The 13,954-nt window shown below is 62.9% G+C and overlaps 1 protein-coding gene across 3 annotated transcripts in view; it reads right to left on the reverse strand.

The window, feature by feature from the left end:
* Positions 1–13,954, reverse strand: part of BRD3 (bromodomain containing 3) — a 35,801-nt gene that overhangs the window by 4,838 nt on the left and 17,009 nt on the right. The window contains exons 6-11 of one of the 3 annotated variants that reach the window (XM_070455925.1): positions 12,708–13,076; positions 10,087–10,215; positions 7,615–7,806; positions 6,406–6,635; positions 1,498–1,790; positions 174–302 (exon numbers count right to left, since the gene is read on the reverse strand). In XM_070455925.1, the coding sequence (XP_070312026.1) occupies positions 174–302; positions 1,498–1,790; positions 6,406–6,635; positions 7,615–7,806; positions 10,087–10,215; positions 12,708–13,076 (1,342 nt within the window). Of the gene's footprint in view, positions 1–173; positions 303–1,497; positions 1,791–6,405; positions 6,636–7,614; positions 7,807–10,086; positions 10,216–12,707; positions 13,080–13,954 lie in introns of all 3 variants that reach the window. The other 2 variants (XM_070455927.1, XM_070455917.1) reach the window with 2 other exon arrangements.

Here is a 13,954-nt window from a genome sequence, read left to right on the forward strand (position 1 = left end):
TGGCGCTTTCCCACATGCCTGCCACCTGCTCAGCCTCGGGGCCCCACCCGCAGGCAAGGAGATCAGGGTTTCGGGGGTGGACAGCCTGCTCTGGGACACGCAGCGTGCTGCGCGGTGGAGCCACAGCACGGACCCGCGGCCCTCCCGCCCCGAGCAGCACAGGGCGGCCCTACCTCTCTTGGCCGGCTTCTTGCTGTTGCCCAGCTGCCCGCTGACGTCCTGCAGCCGCCTCTCCAGCTCCTTCTTCTTCTCCTGAGCCAGCTCCTCCTTCGACTTGGCCGCCTGCTTCTTCCCGCTCGTGGCTGTGGGAGAGCAGGGCACTGTGGCTGCAGGCAGGGCGGGTGGGCGGCCTCTGGATGGCACAGCTCCCATGGGCGGATGCCCAGCCCCCCAAGGCAGAGCCCCTGCCCGCCCGGTTGGAGCGCCTGCCACAGGCAAAGCTCCGGAACTGTCACAGAGCTCCTGAGGTGGGCCAGACCAACCCCCGCTGCACCGGGGTGACTTGAAGCCCTGACCTCTGCCCCCGCCCCTCCTGGCTTTCGTTCACAGTGGCCAAGGCTCTCCCGAGGTGCCCCCTGGAGCCCAGCCCACCGCCTGGCACACCTGCGCCATCACCGCTGAGTCCACAGGCCACTTACCGAGGGTCAGATGTGCCAGGACTGCAGAGAGCGGCAAGATGCTCCGCCCAGAAGGCTGCCCCACTCAGAGCAAGTGAGGGGCAAGCGGCCCGCGGGGACCACATGCAGGAGCAGTGCGCCCTGCGTGCTCCTCAGGGCTGCCGAGGGGCTGCCTGGGGCCTGCCCTTCCTCTCACTCCCCAGGAGCCACTGACCCAGGCAGCGACTCATTCCCGTCCAGTGAATCCAGAGCCAGTGCAATCGTCCACCCTGGGAGGCCTCTGGGCCCTCCACCCCAGGCAAGGGGACCGGTCTGCTGAGGCAGGGAACCAGCGGCAGGTGAGGTGCAGTCAGACCCTAAATGGAGGCCTCAGCCAGCATCTGCGTGAGCGCGGCTGGAGCCAGCCCCTGGGGCCCTGCCCGCACTGGTGAAGGCCGGGGCACACGAGCACTGCCCACCTGCCCAGGGGCTGGGGGCTAATTCAGGGGTCCCGCCTGCTTTAGTGAAGGCCAGGGCACGCGAGCGCTGCCCACCTGCCCAGGGGCTGGGGGCTAATTCAGGGGTCCCGCCTGCTTTAGTGAAGGCCGGGGCACGCGAGCGCTGCCCACCTGCCCAGGGGCAGGGGGAGGAAGGGTTCTGGCTGGGGAGGGGCTGGCAGCCAGTCTCAGCTAAGCCCCGCACCCTGGGGTGAGCAGACGGGCGCTGTGCCTTGGGGGCGTGAGGCAGAAGATGGGGGAGGAGCCCGGAGCCCATGACCCACTCCTCCTCTCCCGGCTGCCTGCTTTTCGGCTCCGGAACGGAAGGAGGGATGGCGGGGGGCATGGGGGGTGGCGGCCAGAGAGGGGCAGGCGGCAGGAACGCACTTTGCCGGGCAACTTACAGAATGGCTTCCTTTGCTTTTTCTGTAAACAAGACTTGACGTATCTCTCCAACTCCCGCAGCGTGGTGGGCTTCAGGGTCTCGAAGTCGATCTCGATCTCGTCGGGGTTGGAGTCCCGCAGCGAGGGCTCCCGCGACTGGATGATGTGCACCACACGGCCCAGCTTCTCCCCCGGCAGCCGGTTGATGTCCAGGCTCAGCTGCCGCTTCTCATCATAGCTCATGGGCAGCCCCTCCTCCTCCTCCTCCGAGTCGTAGGAGGCCGACGCCTGCTTGCCGCCCTTCTTCGGCTGTCTGAGGCAGAAGGCAAGGGGAGTCAGCGCGGCATCCCAGCCCCCACCCAGCCCCCGCCCGGCACCACCCCGCTCTGCCGAGCTCCACCCCCAACACCCTGGCCCTCGTCCTCTCCAGGACCAGGCTCTCTTTCCAAGGAGCAGCCCCAGTGGCACCCAGACAGAGGAGCCGGGCCAGCGCCCGGGGATGCACCTGCATCTCCAGGGACGTGGAAGACCCTGCTCCGGAGATCAGAGGCCCCACCAGCTCGGGGAGGCCTTGGCCAGGAAACAGCCACAGCGGGAGCCTCCCCTCACTGTCCCACAGGCATCTCAAGTGCAACAGGTCAAACTCCGTACTCAAATAACCCCAAAGAAGGCAGGAAACGGAACAGAGGAAGGGACAGAAGGGACAGACAGAAAATAACATAACGGTAGACAGAAATCCTTGACAGCGTATTAAAAAGCAGAGACATCAATTTGCTGGCAAAGGTTCGTCTAGTCAAAGCTATGGTTTTCCCAGTTGTCATGTATGGATGTGAGAGTTGAACCATAAAGGGGGCCGATGGTGCTGGAGAAGACTCTTTAGAGCTCCTTGGACTGCAAGGAGATCAAACCAGCCAACCGTAAAGGAGATCAGCCCTGAATATTCACTGGCGGAACTGATGCTGAAGCTCCAGTATTCCGGCCACCTGATGCGAAGAGCCGACTCATGATAAGACCCTGATGCTGGGAAAGATTGAGGGCAGGAGGAGAAGGGGACGACAGAGGACGAGATGGTTGGACGGCATCACTGGTCCCGTGGACATGAGTCTGAGCAAGCTCCGGGAGACTGTGAAGGATAGAGAAGCCTGGCGGGCTGCAGTCCACGAGGTCACAGAGTCAGACACAGCTGAGCGAGTGAATGACAACAGATGGAAATCCAACTGTATCAATAACTACATTAAATATAAGTCACCTAAAGACACCAATTAAAAGGAACAGATGGTCAGACTGGGTAAGAACCAAGACCCAATTTATAGGCTGTCTACACAAACCCCTCTTTAAAATAACAGAGGTAGGTTAAAAGTAAAAAGACAGGGGGAAAATATCCCATGGATATATTAATCAAAAGAAAACTGCAGGAGCTGTAAAACTTCAAAGTAGATTCAGAAAAGGAATTTTGTCAGGAAAAAGAGATACTGTGTAATGACAAAATGTCAGCTGGCCCAGAAGACAACACAGTCCTACATGTGTGTTCATCTGAAACCAAGCCTCAAAATATATGAACAAAAACTGACAGAAATAAAGGGAGATAGGAAATACGCAATTCTACTTGGAGAATTCAATGATTCTCTCTCGGTAATTAACAGAACCAACCAGCAAGAATACAGACACTCCCAACACCACTATCAACTAAATTAACTTAACTGACATGTTTTTGTCTGTTTGGGGTTTTCAGACTTTTTTTTGGCACATACATGTATCTATACTCTTCAAATTCTTTTCCCATTTATGTCATTACAGAATATCAAGCAGAGTTCCCTGTGTTATACTGTAGGTCCTAGTTGGTTAGAGATTTATTTCTTCTCCAAATGCCCTCTTCATCGTTCGTTTATCTTGGTTATGCTGGGTCTTTGCCGCGCGTGTCGGCTTTTTCTAGTTGTGCGTGGACTCCTGTGATGGAGCATGGGCTCTAGGGCGTGTGGGCTTCAGTGGTCGTGGCACACGGGCTCAGCTGCTCCGTGGCACGTGGGATCTCCCCTGATCGGGGTTGAACCCGTGTCCCCTGCATTGGCAGGCGAATTCTCTACCTCTGAGCCACCGGGGAAGCCCAGTTATCTAAGCAGTGTGCACACGTCAATCCTAAACTCCCAGTGTATCCCCCCTCTTCTACCTGTCCCCTCCCCGCCAACCATACATTCATCCTTCAAGTTCATGAGTCTGTTTGTTTTTAAGTAAGTTCATTTGTGTCTTTTTTTTAGATTTCTTAAAAATCTTCTGACATTTATATAACACTCCACCCAACATCAGAAGAATACACATTCTTTTCAAGTATACATGGAATGTTGACCAAGACAGACCATATTCTGGGCCATAAAATAGATCTTATCAAAAATTTCAAAATGCTGAAAACATACAAAGTATGTTCTCTGACCCTGGAAATCAGTAACTGAAAACTATATTGAAACATCTCCAGATATCTGTAAGTTAAACATACTTTTAAATAGCCATGGTCAAAAGGGAAACCTGAAGAGAATTAAAAAATATTTGGAACTTAAATGAAATCACAAGTCACATCTGTGGGGAATATACAGCCAAAGCAGTGTTTAGATGCAAACATAGCATTAAATGCTTATATTGGAAAAGAAGGTCTGGAACTTCCAGTGGTTAAGAGTGTGCTTCCACTGTAGGGGGTGCAGGTTCGAGCTCTGGTCAGGGAACTAAGATCCTGTATGGCTCAGAAGAACAAAAATAAATAATAAGAACTCAATCATCCTAAGCTTCTATTTTCAAGCTAGAAAAAGAAAAGCAAATTAAGTCCATATAAAGCAAAGGGAAATAATAAAGTAAGACCAAGATGAAAGAAAAAGAAAACAGAAAAGTCAGCGAAGTCAAACACTGGTTCTTTGAACAACCAACAAAACTGATCAAATTCTCCAGATTCACAGAGAAAAACACACGAATTACCAATACAAGGACCGAAAATAAAAGAACACATTTCTACAGACCCTACAGACTTTAAAGGTAAGGGGACATTTCAAACAAACCCACCATGAGGTGAAAGGCGAAAAACAGGCTCAGAAAATAAAGCGACATCCTGGCTTCCTGTGTCTGTTTAAAGGATCGAACTCACGGTTAAAAACCTTCCCACAGAGAAACTCCAGGTCCAGATGGATTCCTGGTGAACTGTATCACACATTTGAGAATCCCAATTCTGGGGGCTCCCCCGTGACTCAGTGGTAAAGAATCCACCTGCCGACGCAGGAGACATGGGTTCAATCCCTGGCCGGGGAAGACCCCACGTCCCAGAGAGCAACCAAGTCCACGCGCCACGACTGCTGAGCCTGTCTGTGCTCAGCCCGGGAGCCTCGGCCGCTGCAGGCGGGCGCCTCGGAGCCTGTGCCCCAGGGCCCGGGAGCCTCGGCCGCTGCAGGCGGGCACCCCCGAGCCTGTGCCCCAGAGCCCGGGAGCCTCGGCCGCTGCAGGCGGGCACCCCCGAGCCTGTGCTCAGAGCCCGGGAGCCTCGGCCGCTGCAGGCGGGCGCCTCGGAACCTGTGCCCCAGGGCCCGGGAGCCTCGGCCGCTGCAGGCGGGCACCCCCGAGCCTGTGCCCCAGGGCCCGGGAGCCTCGGCCGCTGCAGGCGGGCACCCCCGAGCCTGTGCCCCAGAGCCCGGGAGCCTCGGCTGCTGCAGGTGGGCGCCTCGGAGCCTATGCTCTGCAACAGGAGGAGCCCCAGCAGTGAGAAGCCCACCCACTGCAACTAGACAGCACCCCCTCCAGCAACAAAGACCCGACACAGCCAAACACAAACTGAAAAATAAGGAGGATCCCAGTTCTATAAGCCTACCCCAGGAGACAGAGGACAGCACTTCCCGAATGTTTCTGAGGCCGGCAGTATACTGACGCCAGAACCAGAGACAGAACAGGGAGCGGACTCCTGCCTCCCCGGCAAGAGGGAGGGAGGGGACACACAAGCCCTGACCGCTCTCACTGCCTGGCTGCTGCGGAAGCACATGCCCTGGGCTCCACCGGCCCCGCCTCCGTTCAGGGACCAAAGCCTGTCCCCTCTGCCGCACCAACAGCTCTCGAAGCCACACGCCTCCACCCCAACCAACGGGCATGCCAGCCCCTCCTGCCTGGGGGACCGTATCAGCCTCAAAGGGCGTCCTTTTGTCCACTCTGGCCCCCTGCGCCCCCCTCCTCCTTTCGGCTTCCCTTGCTCAGAGGATAAACTGCGAGCCCCTGAACGAAGCCCGCCAGCCTCTGCAGCCTCAACCCTTCCCTCCTCCCAGCCCCGGCTGCGCTCCTGGGCGGCGCCCCCCTTGTCCTGGTCCCCAGAAGGGACACGTCCCCCTCCCCCCCACAGCTCTGTGCCTGCTGCCCCTCCTGGCTCCTGGATCTCCATCCTGACCCCCCGTGCAGCTGGATGGAGGAGGTCTGGAGAGGTCTCCTCATCTGGGGAGCTCTTCACCTCCCCTCCTGGGAGGAGCCCCCGGCCCCCACACACCTCCCCACGCTATCCCTGCCCGTCTGTGGCCAGGGCAGTGCTGGGCCTCAGCGGGAACCAAGGAAAGGCCGTGGGGGCCAGGGAGCTGCGCGCCAAGGGGCACTGCCCCCTGCTGACCCTGCACGTACCAGGCGATCTGGGAACGGGGTGCCCGGAGCCCGACACACCCCCAAATAAAACCCCTGCCCAGAACAGGACAACGTTCCCCAAAACTGTGACGCTAGAGGTCTCCACGCCTGTCTTGAGGCCAGTCCCCAGGAGGTTGAGCTCTGCCCTCCGAAGCCCATACGCTCCCTGGCGGAGACCTCGCTGGGTCCCCACGGTCTCCCCACAAGTGGGGCAAGACAAGGACCACCAATGACTGCCCCACCCCCCCCCCACAGCCCAGTCCAGAGCCGGCGCCCAGCACGCTCGGCGCGGAGCCCACCTGCCAGCCACGGTGGTGCTGTTGGCCTTCTTGGCGGGCGCCTTCTTCTGCGGGGCCTGCTTGGCGGGCGGGGCGGCCTTGGCCCGCTTCTCGTCCTCGGCCTTGGCCTTGTGCCGCTCCTTGTCCTTGTCCTTGTCCTTCTTCTTCTTCTCCTTCTTCTCCTTCTTCCTCTTTGGCTTGTTCACCGGCGCCTGAGACAGGGCGGCCAGCTGCTCGTGCACGGCCTTCAGCTGGAAGACACGGGCCGCCGGGTGAGGATTCCGGGCTGGGCAGAGGGGCCGTGTCTATCTGCCAGGGTGGGGAGATGCTCCGGGAAGAGGTTTAAACCGCCTGCCCCAGGGAGAACGTCCACGGCCGAGCGCATGGGCGAGCCACTGGGGCGTCATATGGCAGGGCTGTGGGGCAAAGACAGCGCAGGGCCGGCAGCCAACACCCAACAAGGCCTGTGGGCGGCGGGCAGCGTGTGCGCGCTCCACGCGCCCCTCACCCCAGCAGACCCCCAAGGGGCCCAGGGGCACGGGAGCCACACTCCACAGGTGAGGAAACGGTGACCCCACCCTGCAGCAGGTGGGTGGGCTGGTATGGGATGCCACACACGCCAGCCACATCCTGCGGCACAGAAGGGACCCCAGCCTGCGACCCCCGACGGGGCTCGGCTCAGCTGCCCAGACCCTTGGGGTGCAGTGGGGGTCATTGCTACTCGCCGTCTCCTCCTTGCCAGAGGGCCCCCCGGGAATCTAGCAGCTCGTGCTCCCGTCTTGCACAGAAGGAGCGTGAAGCAGGGTGGAAGCAAACCTCGGGGTCAGAGACCGAGGCAGGACAGCCTCGTTTCTGCCCGAGAGGCAGGCTCTGGGGGCCACGTGGCTGTGGCCCCTGCAGACCTTTCTGGAGCAGGAAGAGGCTCCAGGGAAACCCCAGCACAAGCAGGCTCCCGGGGCCTCAGGCAGCGGCTGGGGCAGAGCCCGGGTCTGGAGCATCACACCACTGGAGCATCACACCTCGTTCTTGGTGGGGTGGGGGGGGAGGTCCAAGAGGGGAGGGGGCCGCGGCTGGGGCAGGGCCCAGGTCAGGGGCCGGGGGAGGGGGCCGCAGCTGGGGCAGGGCCCAGGTCAGGGGCCGGGGGAGGGGGCCGCGGCTGGGGCAGGGCCCAGGTCAGGGGCCAGGGGGCCACGCTCCTGCCTGAGCCCCCCACCCCGCCCGGCCGCTCACCTGCTCCTGCAGCTCCGCCAGCCGCGTGGCGCGCTCCTCCTCTGAGTCCGAGCTGCCTGAGTCCGACGAGCTCTCGTCGCTGCTGCGGCTGCTCTCCACGCCCTTGCTGACTACAGGGGCCGCAGGCGTGGGCAGGGCGGGTGCCTCCGCCGGCTCGTCCGGCATCTTGGCGAAACGCATCTCAAACACGTCCTGTGGGAGGGCAGGGGCGGCCTGGGTCCCGGTGCCTGTGGGCAGCCCCCGGGGTGTGGGGAGACAGCCCGACCTGCCCAGGGCGCCTGCTCCCTGTCCCCCTCCCTCCATCCCTCCCTCCCAGGCACTGAGCGCGGCCCCAGACCAGGGGCGCAGGGCCAGCAGCCACGGACGCAGCCCTGTAGGAGCGGGCACCCAAGCATCTGCCTCCTGTAGAAGACGGGCAAGTCCTTTCTGCTCCGGCTCCAAGGCCACTGCCTGGTGCCAGACAGTGAGAGGCCTGCCCGGGAGCTGGGGCCCCTCCTGGGGCCCCAGACACTGGGTCTGTGAGCTGCTCACGCTCTCCCATCTCTCTGCCTGGTGACACCACTGGAGCATCACACCTCGTTCTTGGTGGGGTGGGGGGGGAGGTCCAAGAGCTGGCTCAAGGGTCGAAGTCCAGTCTGATCAAAACAGCCAGCTCCTGCACAGCCCTGGGAGCACACTCAGCAAAGCTTCCCTCTTCCTGGTGGGAGCACGCGCAGCGAAGGCGCCCCCTCCCTGGTAGGAGCACACTCAGCCGAGGCACCCTGTCCCTGGTGGGAGCATGCGCAGCGAAGGCACCCCCTCCCTGGCGGCCCAGGTCCATGTGAGACAGGCTGAGCGGCAGGAAGCAAGGCTTCTCCACCTGGCTCATGCCCCTGAAGCCACACACACTCACACACACACGAGGAGGCCATACTGTCAGGTGTCCAGCTCTTGGCAGAGCCCGCTCTGGGCCCTGGTCCCCCAGAATCTCCCGCTAGGGTTAAGGTAACAACACGCAGGAGGCATGCGGCCACCTCGGTCTGGGCTGCTCCGCCCTGGTTGGGGGGAGGGGGTTGGTCAAGTTCAGACTGCTGCAGAATTGGGCTCTAACCCGAGTTTGACTTGCATGGACACCAGTGGGGTCATGACAGTCATCAGCTGGTAGCGTCCCACCTGGGGAGACCCCCTTCTGTGGGATCAGAACAACCGTCATCAGCAGGTAAGGGTCCCACACCGCAGAGACCCCCTTCAGTCAGATCAGGACCAGAACCAGCAGCTGCCCTTGGCCTGTGGGCCAACTTACAAGGTTTCGGGGTGTCACAGAGCAGCGAGAGCGCGGGGCTGGGCAGAACCTTCTGGTGTCAGGGTCGTGGAATGAAACCCTGAGTCCGGGCGGCTCCCCCTGGGAGCACTGGGACCGCAGGACGGCTCTGTGCCCGCCCCAGTGGGAGCCAGCAGAGCAGGCAGCGCCCCAGGCAGGAGGGAGGGGAGGAGGCCCCCAGGACCCAGGGGCCCAGGAGGGCCCCCTGCACCCCCGTCCCGGGTTGGGGGAGCAAGGATGTGCCCAAGTGACCACACAGGGTTTACAAAACGGTTTTGAGCAAGGGATGGGGGACGTCTTAATGGAACAGCGTGCTGGGTCCTGTGAAAAGAGCTCCTGGAACAGGACACACATCCACGGGGTCTCTCTTTCTTCTCAACAGAAAGCCTTCAGATTTTATCACATGTAAAGTATAGGTGCTGTTATTTACAAAAGGATTCCCTGGTTGCTCAGATGGTAAAGAATCTGACTGAATTGCAAGAGAGGCCTGGGCTCGGTTCCTGGGTGGGGGAAAATCCCCTGGAGGAGGGCATGGCAACACACTCCAGTGTTCTTGCCTGGAGAATCCCATGGAGGCTGGTGGGCTGCAGTCCCTGGGGTTGCAAAACAGCCCAGGTGATCGCAGGGAGAACAGATTCCTGTGCCGGCCTACACAGAAACCCGGGTCAGCCTCCAGACTGACAGATGAGCACGCACACAGGTGCAGACGCGACGCTTGCACACCGGCGGCACGTGTGAGGGATCTGTGCGCACAGGCGGGGGCCCGCCACCGAAGGCCAGTCTGCCCTCCTCGCAGGCCCCACGCTCCCGCGTCGTCAGCAAAGCCACGAGCCGCTGCCTGGCAGGACACCGGCGGGTCCCGGCACGCAGCAATGTGCAGGGAGCAGCCTGCCTCCTCTCTGCCCTCACCCCGCCAGAATGCCTGCGGGCCCACCTGCGTGCTGACGCCCACCGCAGCCTGCCGCCCCCAGGAGGCAGAAACTGGCTGGTGGATCACCTCATCCCCAAGGAGCAGGCCGCCACTCAGCCACCACTCAAGAGAAACGCACTCGTGGGTGAGGTCCCCGGACACCCCCAACCCTGCACCTTCCCGGGCCGGATGCGCCCGACACCTGCCCAGAGCGACTGATCCCACCTTGCCCGGGAGGCCCCGCCCCCAGCGCCGGGCTCACCTGCAGCTTCCTGGCCATGGCCACCACCTCGTGGTCCGGGGGGTTGTATTTGTAACAGTTGGAGAACATCAACCGGATGTCGGCCGCGAAGCCCTGCGCGTCTGGGTACTCGCGGCTGTCCATCTTCTTCTGTAAGACACACGCCACGGGCGTGAGGCACCGCCGGGCCTCGGGGCCTGCCACCAGCCCGAGACCTCCTCTGGGGGCGCGGAGAGAGGGCGGAAGGGAGCTCGGGGTCTTGGAGGGGAGGACCCGGAAGTCCAGGAGGGGAGGGTCTGGGAGCCCGGGGGAGAGAGGGTGGAAGGGGGCTCCGGGGCTTGGAGGGGAGAGTCCAGGAGCCCGGGAGAGAGGCAGATCCCGGCAGAGAGAGGGCGGAAGGGAGCTTGGGGTCTTGGAGGGGAGGATCCAGGAGTCCAGGAGGGGAGCGTCCGGGAGCCCAGGAGAGAGGCAGATCCCGGCAGAGAGAGGGCGGAAGGGAGCTTGGGGTCTTGGAGGGGAGGATCCAGGAGTCCAGGAGGGGAGGGTCTGGGAGCCCGGGGGAGAGAGGGCGGAAGGGGGCTCCGGGGCTTGGAGGGGAGGGTACAGGAGCCCGGGAGAGAGGCCGATCCTCAGGGAGAAAGAAAAAGGCGCTCACAGGAGCCAGCTCCTGCAGCCACCACCCATGCCATCCTCACCCCGAATCCCCAGCTCTACGTCCTGCATAATTTTCACACATCCATGTCCCGTTGGCAGGGGTTCTGGCAGGGAACGAGCAACTTCCGGCAGGAAGTCACTCTGTGCTGGTTAAGAGGGTGACTCAGCTCTCAGAATGAGACCTTTAGTTTTCTCCCCGGGGAATCCAGGTGCTGTTTGGCCAGCCTGCCTCATGGCAGCAGCCAACTGTCCTGCCGTCCCCGGGAACACGGATGGCGGGCACCACGGCGGGGGACAGGCTGCGACCAGACGGGGGTGCCGCATGGAGGCAGCAAGGTCAGCGCAGGGCGGGCAGTGGCTCTCGAGGTGTGAGCTGCCTGGGCCTGGCTGGGTTCACCTGGAGTTCACGTGTCAGGGACCTCGGGTCAGGGGTCTGAGGTGCCCGCTTATCCTGGGGGCCGTGCTCCACTGCTGCAGGACACTGTGGGCCAGAGCCCAGCCACCCACCCCGTCTGCACCCAGAGAAACAAAGTCCTGGCCTCGGGGGAGGGGCAGCGGGCGGTCAGACTTTAGGGCCTGCAGCCCCTCCAGCCTAGCGCACATCGCCCCCCTCTTCACCCTGCTCTGCCCTCTTGGCAGCTTCCAGCAACACCGGGGCTGCTGGGTTCCAGCCCTCTGCACAACCTCCCCGCTCTGGAGCGGCTCAGCCAACGGGCACCCGAGACTCTCTCAACACCTGTGACAGCCTCAGATTCCGGCCCGAATCTGACTGCTGGCCACTGTCCTGGTGCACCTCGGAGTCTGGGAACCACCTCCCCACTGCCAAAACCTGCTGGGAAAGGGCCAGCCTGAGCCAGGAGCTGGTCAGCAAAGATGTAACTGAACCATCAGCAACAATCACCCCTGGGAAGGAGGGCGGTGGAACCAGAGGTGGGGTTTCCCTTCCCCTGCTGCTCAGCTCGCATTCCGACCCTCTGTGTGCATCATGCAGACGAAACATTGACCCAGGAGAAGCGGCTGGCGCTGCGGGACCCCAGGACCGTGAGTGTGTCTGAGGAAGCCGGCGCCTGCCCTCGCGACCAGGGAGAGGGTCAGAGAGGGTGAGGAGACCGCTCGGCCACCCAGCCCAGTAGGCTCCCCAGGAAACACTGCCCTGGACGGCCGGGCCTGTCCTACCCCAAGTGGGAGCAAGACTTCTAGGAGGAGAATCTGTCCCAGGGCAGCGTTTGCGGAGCTGGGGCAGAATGACTGAGACCAGCATCTCAGGGCCCCAACCCCACAGGTGCAGAGGAGGCCCCTCCCCTTGGTGGGGGCAGCTCTGCAGGGCCACACATGCCCCCGTGTGGCGGACACCCCTCAGACCCTCAGAGACTGAAACGGGCTGAGGAAGCAGAGCTGTGTCGGGCCTGAGCCCCCTCGTCCACGCGGGGAAGACCCCTCGGGAGCTCAGCCCAGCCCCGATCCCCTGCCCTTGGCGAGGCCACCAGCCAGGAAGCCCCCTCCATCCCTGCCTGGCCTGACCCACTGCAACGCCCACGAAAGACAAGGGAGAAGCCCCCGGGGAAGCAAGACCCTGGTGCGGGGCCTGAGAGGGCGGAGCTCCTGGGGTCAGCGCCGACACAGCCTCCTCCAAGACCCGCGTCTGTCCTGGGAGGGGCTGGGCCGTGAAGGGCCTCCTCGCCTAGCCTTACGGAGACCCCGCGAATGCACCAGGACAGAAAGAAAATGAGAAACGAAAGCGGTTCAACAGAAAGAGGTGACAGGAAGCCGCAGCTGCAGAGGGAACAGGGCAGAGCACAGCTTCCTTCGAGTCGCTGCCGGGGCCCCGGGCCAGCCCCAAGGCCCTGCCTGCTGCCGTGGCCAGGCCGAGGGAGCTCCCGGGGCCTGCGGAGCCGCCCCTGGGCTGGCTGAGCGCACCGCCGCGGCCCCTCGGGATGTGCGGCGGGGGCCGCACGGGCGGGGGCGCGGCCAGCCGGCCGGCCGCGTACCTTGACGGTGCTCAGGTCCATCGGGTGCTTGATGATGTCATGGTAGTCGTGCAGCTCCAGAGCCTCGGCATCCACCGGCTTGTAGAAGGGCCAGGCGTAGGCCGCGTGCTTCTTGGAGAGCATCTCCTTGAGGATGCTGTCGCAGTGCCGCAGGTGCTCGGACAGCCGGCCCTTCTTGCCCGCGTGCTGGGGCACCTCACCATCCTCCAGGTCCTTCTTGGGCGGCTTGATGGGGCGGCCCCCACTCTCCCGCCGCGCCACCACCTTGGCCTGCTTGGGGTCCGAGAGCGGCGGGGGCGATTCGCTGCGGCTGGCTGTGATGGCCGAGGTCGTGGGCGTGGTGGTGTCCGCTTTCCGCTTCACGCCCTTCTTCTGTGACAGCGGAGATGGCGGTGAGCCCGGGAGCCGTGCCCGCAGGGGGCGGGACGGACCAGGACCCGCCCGAGGGCGCTCCTGGAGCGCTGACCGCCCTCCAGGCCCTGAGCGAAGCGAGGGCATGCAGTCACCGCCGCCCTCCCGGGGCCCCCACGCCACGCAGGACGCCGAGGTCAGAGGGGCCACAGCACTTGCCCAAGGTCACACAGCTGGCGGTGGTGAGGCTGGACTCAGGCCACCTGGGCCCCTAGGCCCCACAGTCACGGGGGGCACCCATCACCCTGAGACGTATCACGCTGCCCACCTGTGCCCAGACCACGGCTTAGGGGCCTGCAACACCAGGGTCCCACTGTGACTGGGACGGTCACCCAGAGGGGCTCGGGGACAGAAGATACGGGAGACCACTGCGAACCAGAGGGGGCATCCCTGACACGAGCCTCAAAGCGGGCGCTCTACGGACAGTGGCACGGGAGGAGCATGCGGGCGGCGGGGTGGGGGGCCCCAGAGACACCAGCAGGGACCCTGGGGCCGAGCACTGGGTAGGTCCAGAGCTGACTCTAGGAGTGGCTCCCCGCCAGGGAGGGAACACCGAAGCCACCCGCCCGCCCCTGCTGGGCAGGCACAGTGGGGTGTGTGGGGCGCCTGAGCAGGCAGGGTGGGGAGCCACCCCAAGACCGGCTCAGAATCCCCCCACCCCGTCAGGCAGGCGGGGCAGCCCCCGGGAGCCATGAGCACCCGGCCAGTGGCCTCCCCGGGGTCCGCCGCGTGCACGCCACCAAGGCCAGCCACCAAGGGCGCTGCCCCAGCCAAGCCCCTGCCCCCAGGCTGGCAGGCACGAGCCAGCCACCCACACACGCATGTCACGGCGCCCA

This window comes from Odocoileus virginianus, chromosome 2, assembly GCF_023699985.2.
Source record: "Odocoileus virginianus isolate 20LAN1187 ecotype Illinois chromosome 2, Ovbor_1.2, whole genome shotgun sequence".
NCBI classification, from domain to species: domain Eukaryota; kingdom Metazoa; phylum Chordata; class Mammalia; order Artiodactyla; family Cervidae; genus Odocoileus; species Odocoileus virginianus.